This window comes from Carlito syrichta, unplaced genomic scaffold (genome assembly GCF_000164805.1).
Source record: "Carlito syrichta isolate Samal-C Ts95f unplaced genomic scaffold, Tarsius_syrichta-2.0.1 Scaffold315650, whole genome shotgun sequence".
Taxonomy (NCBI): Eukaryota; Metazoa; Chordata; class Mammalia; order Primates; family Tarsiidae; genus Carlito; species Carlito syrichta.
The window spans coordinates 234,376-241,199 of NW_007259746.1; the positions used below are offsets into that span (position 1 = coordinate 234,376).

Consider the following 6,824-nt stretch of genomic DNA (forward strand, 5'->3'; position numbering starts at 1 on the left):
GTGAATGTTCCAGAAAAATGAAACTCACTCCATTCACCAGTAGTAGTGGAAATAATAATTCGCACTTCTACTTGTCTGTAACTCTTACATATCTCCCTGTGGTGGTCATAATAGTCCCATGAGAGTGGTCATCTATATATATATATATATATATATATATATATATATATATATATATATATATATATATATGACAGGATGACCACTCTCATGGGACTATTATGACCACCACAGGGAGATATGTAAGAGTTCCAGACAAGTAGAAGTGCTAATTATTATTTCCACTACTACTGGTGAATGGAGTAAGTTTCATTTTTCTGGAACATTCACTCATATGGAACCTTGCCCAGGGACAGGCAGAGACTTGCACACTAGATGTACACACGGTTCAAAGAGCATCTTATCCAGGAACCCCTAGACTTGTCCCTAGAGGCATCATCCCCATATGTGGAGACCCAGAGAAGATCAGGTACTAGCCTCAGGTTGCACAGCATGTCAAAAGTAGAACAGAGCCAGGCATGGTGGCTCAAGCCTATAATCCTAGCACTGTGGGAGGCCAAAGCAAGAAGAGTGCCTGAACCCAGGAGTTTGACAGTGAGACCTCATCGCTAAAAAAAAAAAAAAAAATTCAAAATATCAGCCAGGTGTGGTGGCACATGCCTGTAGTCCCAGCTACTCAGGAGGCTGAGGTGGGAGGATGCCCTGAGTCCAGAAGGTCAAGGCTGCAGTGACCCATGATCGTGTCACTGCACTCCATCCCGGGTAACAGCGTGAAACCCCTGACTCGAAAAAAAAAAAGTGGAACAGGCTTCTCTGCCAGTTTAGGCTGCCCTCACTGTGCCCTCTGACCCTGACCCCCAACTGAAGTGCCGAGCAGGTGCTCACCTCATTCTCGTAGACCAGCAACTGCGCCTGGCAGAGGAGCAGATATCGGTCCTTCCAGAAACCCAGGAGGCCCCCGCTGCTCTTCTTGATCCAGCCGGCCTTGTCCGCCAGGCGTGGCCCCCGAGGCTTCTCTCCTTCCTTCACAGCCTGCAAGACACGCCAGGACATGCCCTGAGGGCTCCGACCGCGGGGCCACATGGCCCACAGGCCACACGAGGCATGTGTCCCTGTGCTGAGGACAAATCACATCATCCTATGTGGGTTCTCCCTGAACCCCGAGGGCAGACACTTCTAACCCAGTATCAGGAACAGTAACAGCAATAATAGCAGCAGCCACTTCATACCACGCCACTATATGACGTTTGACACATACAGTCTCATTTAATTCTCACAACTACCCTCCAAGGTGGTGGCATCATTATCCACGTCACAGCAAACTGAAGCTCAGGATGAAGAGACGACGTGCCAGAGTCACCCAGCTAGAGGACAGAGCCAGGATTCAGAGCAGGTTTCCCCGACCCCACGTGTTTCCCACTCCACCAATCTGCCTCCTTGTGTTCACCCAAGCAGTCCACAAATGTACCAAGAGTTCCGTCACAGAATAAAAGCAAGGCAGTCTCTGTCCTCACAGAGTGCACAGTGGGGAAGGAGGGGCGGACAAATAAATAACCAGGCACGAGCATAAGCATCCGTGTGAAATGCTGTGCAGGAAGCAGACGGGAGGCAGTGGGATGGCCATGGGGGACCTGCTGAGGTTGAGGTGACCTAGGAAGGCCTCCCAGAGCAGGGATCAGAGGACAGGAGGACCGGCTGGCCGGATGGCAAACTGCCGCTTACCCCTCTTTTTCAGAGAACCCACTTTGCCGCTCCCGCTTCCTGCCCCGAAGTCCAAGACTTCTCTGCCCTCCTCCTCATCCCCGGCCAGGACTTCAGGGTGGCCACCGCCTCTGGTGAGGATTCCAAGGACTCCATCTTCGACCACACACAAGTTAAATTCGAGCCCTTCTCTTGGACATGGGGAGCCAGCCTGCAGCCTTGAGGCCAGCCACTGACATCTGGTGCCCATTGATTACCTGCTTAGGTGGCTAGATGCCAGGTACATGCCTACCAAGTAGGGTTGGGGTCAGATTCATCTTTGGGTTCCCAGCACCCGGCCCTATTCTTTTACACATGATGGATGCTCAGGAGATATCTGGGAAAGAAAAGAAAAATACAAAGGGGAACCCCACCAAAAAAGAAATTTATTTATTAAAAATGGTGTATTAGCTTGTAATCCCAGCACTTTGGGAGGCCGAGGCAAGTGAATTGCCTGAGCCTGTGGGTTCGAGACCAGCCCAGGCAACTTGGTGAGACTTCATCTCTACAATAAATCAAAAACTAGCCGGGTGTGGTAGCGTGCACCTGTAGTTCCGGCTCCTTGGAAGGCTGAGGCGGAAGGATCGCCGGAGCCCAGCAGGTTGAGGCTGCAGTGGTCGGGAGTGGCCACTGCACTCCAGTCGGGGTGACAGAGTGAGACTCCAACTCAAAAAAAAAAATGGTGTATTTATTTTTCCGTGTTTAAACTTCAGTCACCTTCAAAGTACTTTCCGTTTGAGGCAATACACCTATCAAGATGCTTTTTCCACTGCTCAAAGCAGTTTTTGAACTCATCAATTTTAATGACTTTTAGTGCTGCTGCCATTTTTTGTTTCGCCTCTTCTAAGTGGGCAACATGTTTTCCTTTTTTTATCGGGGAAACAAAAATAGTTGCTCAGGGCGAGATCGAATGAATGGGGTGATGGGGCATGGGGGTCGTGCTGTTTTTGGTGAAAAACTGCAGAACACTGAGCACAGTGTGGGCAGGAACATCGTCATGGTGGAAGAACCAGGCACCTGTTGGCCACAACTCAGGACACTTCTGCAAATCATGACGCAACCTTCTCAAAACTTCAAGATAGCCGGGCTCGGTGGCTCAGCCTGTAATCCCGCGCCTTTGGGAGGCTGAGGTGAGTGGATTGCCTGAGCCCGTGGGTTTGAAACCCACCTGGGCAGCGAGACCTCATCTCTACAATAAATCAAAAAATTAGCTGGGCATGGTAGCGCGCGCCTGTAACTCCAGCTACTTGGAAGGCTGAGGCGGAAGGATCGCCAGAGCCCAGCAGGTCGAGGCTGCGGTGGCCGGGAGCGGCCACTGCACTCCAGTCTGGGCGACAGAGTGAGACTCCAGCTCAAAAACAAAAAACAAACAAACAAAAAAACTTCAAGATAAAAACTTTAGTTGAAGCCAGGCGTGGTGGCTCACACCCGTAATCCCAACACTTTGGGAGGCCCAGGTGAGAGGACTGCCTGAGTCCACGGGTTCAAGACCAGCCTGGGCAACTTGGTGAGACCTCATCTCTACAATAAATCAAAAAATTAGCTGGGCATGGTGGTGCAGGCCTGCAGTTTCAGCTACTAGGAAGGCCGAGGCAGATGGATTGCCTGAGCACAGCAGGTCAAGCCTGTGGTGGCTGCGAGCATGTCACTGCACTCCAGCCTGGGCAACGGAGTGAGGCTGAGTCAAAAGACCAAAAAAGAACTCAGAAATAAGGCCCCAGTTAAAAGAGGCACAGGGTATCCCTCTCCCCAGGGATACCCTGTGGCTGCCACAGCATTTAGAAGGACAAGCCTAGGCAGATAACAGTGTGGTGTGCTGTCAGCTGGACAGAGCCTTGCTTCTCTGCTGGGGCAGGGGAGCCTCAACCGGGTTTTCACTGGAGCCCCTTCCCCCTCTTTGAGCTGGTGGTTGGGAGTCTGGGATTTGGGAGCCCCAGACATGTAGATTGAGACAAACCACTTAACTTCTTTAAGTCTCAGTTTCTTCATCTGTGACATGGAGATATTTACAGCAGAAGCTGTAAGGAACACACCACCATGAGGGCAGCAATTTCTGTTTTGTTCGTAGCTGTATCCCCAGGGCTCAGTGCCTTGCTAGATAAACATTTACTGCTGAGTAAAGATAAGGTATACAATACAGTTCCTAGGATACCCTAAACCTAGTAAATAGTAGCTGTCATTGTTACTGTTGTCACTGCCATCCGTCTGGCTCTCAGAGACCCTCTCCCTGGACCTAGTTCTCAATTCGGTGAAAGGTATTTCTGGACAAGATCTTCTGGCCTTCAAACCCCAGAAGCTCCAGGAATGTGGGGTGTCTCCCTTAGGGTCTCCCCCTCACTTGTAGATGGCAAGAGAAATGGGGAAGTGGGATGGTCCCAAATGGACTTCCTGGATACAGGAATGAGGAAGTATGAACCTGACCAGTTATAAGCCACTCTGTCCAGGGGAAGAGGGGACCTCAGTGCTCTGTGAAAAGAGGAGGGACGCCAGGCTCGTGGCTCAGCCTGTAATCGCAGCGCTTGGGGAGGCCGAGGCGAGTGGATTGCCTGAGCCTGCGGGCTCGAGACCCGCCCGGGCAACTGAGGGGCAACTTAGCGAGACCTCGTCTCTACAATAAATCAAAAATTAGCCAGGTGTGGTAGCACGAGCCTGTAGTTCCAGCTACTTGGAAAGCTGAGCAGAAAGATCGCCGGAGCCCAGCAGGTCGAGGCTGCAGTGGCCGGGAGCGGCCGCTGCACTCCAATCTGGGTGACGGAGTGAGACTCCGACTCAAAAAAAAAAAAAGAAAAAAGAAAAGAGGAGGGAGGCTCTCTCACCCCATTGTGCACACGACTCCCACTCCTCACATCCCTACCAATGGCCTGCGTTCGGCCCCCCCTAGGCTCTGTGACCCTCAGGGGTCTAATCCCTTCAGTGACTCCTGCAGGCCATCAGAGGCACAGGGCTGAAAGGCAAGAACTGGGAAATGGAAAACCCCACCCCCACACTTCTCATTCTCACACCCCTCCCACCAGCAATTCCAGCACTACTGGCCACCTCCTAGGTCCTCTGTGCTGCGATGGGCAGATTGCATGGTGGCTCACACCTATAATCCCAGCACTTTGGAAGGCCCAGGTGAGAGGATGGCCTGAGCCCACAAGCTCAAGACCAGGCCTGGCAATTTGGCGAGGCCTCATCTCTACAATAAATCAAGAAAAATTAGGCCAGGCACAGTGGCTCAAGCTTATAATCCCAGCACTTTAGGAGGCTGAGGTGAGAGAATTGCCTGAGCCCATAGGTTCGAGACCAGCCTGGGCAACTTCCCAAGACCTCATCTCTACAAAAAAACTAGCCAGGCATGGTGGCACATTCCTGTAGTTCCAGCTACCTGGAAGGCTGAGGTGGAAGGATCGCCTGAGCCCAGCAGGTTGAGGCTGCAGTGGCCATGAGCGTGCCACTGTACTCCAGTCTGGGCAACAGAGCGAGACTTCAACTCAAAAACAACAACAAAAAAAAACAAGGCAGTGGGGACTGTGGCGTGGGAAGCTGCTGCCCTATCTCCCATCTCTGTGCTCCAAGCTCATCTCCTGCTTTCCAGGCCCTCTCCCGCCCATGGGATCTCACATTCCCTTTTATTTTTAGTTGGGGTCTCACTCTGTTCCCCAGGCTGGAGTGCAGTGGCGCAATCACAGCCACCTCAGCCTCGACCTGCTAGGATCAGAGATCCCTGCACCTCAGCCTTCCAAGTAGCTGGAACTACAGGTACCCGCCACCACGCCTGGCTAACTTTGTTTTATTTATTGCAGAGACGACGTCTCCCCATGTTTTTCCTGGCTCAGGCAACGCTCTTGCCTCTGCTTCCCGAAGTGCCGGGGTCACAGGCGCGAGCCACCACGCCTGATCTCACACACCTTTCAAACGCTCCGCTCGAGCCTCCGCTGGAAGTGCCCTGCCAGCTGAGAGTTCCCCGGGGGCAAGGCTGGAACCTGTGCCTACATCACTGTCACTGCTGGGCTGGGTGCAGGACACCCAGGCCCAGAGAACACCAGGACTGGATTAGCTAGAGAAGCAAGTCCAAGGCCTCGAAGGATAGGTGGGACCAGAACAGGACTGGGCAGGACCACGCTTTGAGACCCAGGAGGGGGCGACGAGGGGCTGTGGATGGTGTGCGCCAAAGCGCAGCTGCGGCAACAGCCACCCAGGGGAGGCCTGGCTGCAGGCCAGGGTCCTGCTTGCCTCCACCCTCGCCCAGCCCCCTCCCTGCCCCTCAGACCCCCTCCCTCCAGGAGGCTTGGCTATGCCCCAGTGCGTTTAATAAGGGGCCCCTCCCCTTGGCCGGGTTCACAGGGGAGGTTTTGTCCTGGCCTCCTCTCCTTACTGACCAGCTGACCACTGCTCCTGTCTTGCCCTCCCTGCGCCCATCCGTCTCCACCCAGGTCCCCTCCTGCCCACCATGAGCAGCTCCTGAGGGACCGCCCCATACCTCCCTGGCTCCCCTTTGCCTGACATGGAGGGCCTCTGGTAGTGCGTTAAAAAAAAAAGCCAGGTCACCTCAACACTGTGCACAGAAGGGAATACCCGGAAAACACCACACAGGCTGTGACAGAGACCAGATGTGGCACCTCATATCACAGGCAGCTTATGACAGCCTTTGCCCTTTGACTACGCCCAGTGATGCTCTGACCGAACGCTGCTAAGCACCCACCATGTCAGAGCTCTGTGAGGGGGCATTCACGGGAGGCAGCACAGCGCCTGCCCTGGAGGGATGTCCAGTGTGACGGGTCAACACAGACCCTGCGCAGGGGGTAGGGAGGCATCTCCTGCTTGAGAGGCTCCCACCTGTTGGGAGAGACAGAGCACACGCCCTGAAGGACCCGCCAGTGCTAGCTCTCTGGGGGGCAAGGGCTTGGGGCTAGTTTGGGAGACCCTTGCAGAAGGCAGGGTTTGGGCAGGACTCTAAGGGAAGAGAAGTGACGCGTGCCTTGGCCCGGAGAAGGCCAGTCACAGAAGGACGCCCAAGACCCTACACTCTCTTTTTTTTTTTTTCAGTTGGAGTCTCACTCTGTCACCCAGACTAGAGTGCAGTGGCCGCTCCCGGCTGCTGT

The 6,824-nt window shown here is 53.6% G+C and overlaps 1 protein-coding gene across 1 annotated transcript in view; it reads right to left on the reverse strand.

Annotated features, from left to right (window-relative positions):
• PLEKHO2 (pleckstrin homology domain containing O2) overlaps window positions 1-6,824 on the reverse strand; it is a 45,496-nt gene that overhangs the window by 24,921 nt on the left and 13,751 nt on the right. The window contains exons 3-4 of the mRNA XM_021706505.1: window positions 1,745-1,857; window positions 886-1,032 (exon numbers count right to left, since the gene is read on the reverse strand). Coding sequence (XP_021562180.1) covers window positions 886-1,032; window positions 1,745-1,857 — 260 coding nt within the window. The remainder of the gene's footprint in view (window positions 1-885; window positions 1,033-1,744; window positions 1,858-6,824) is intronic.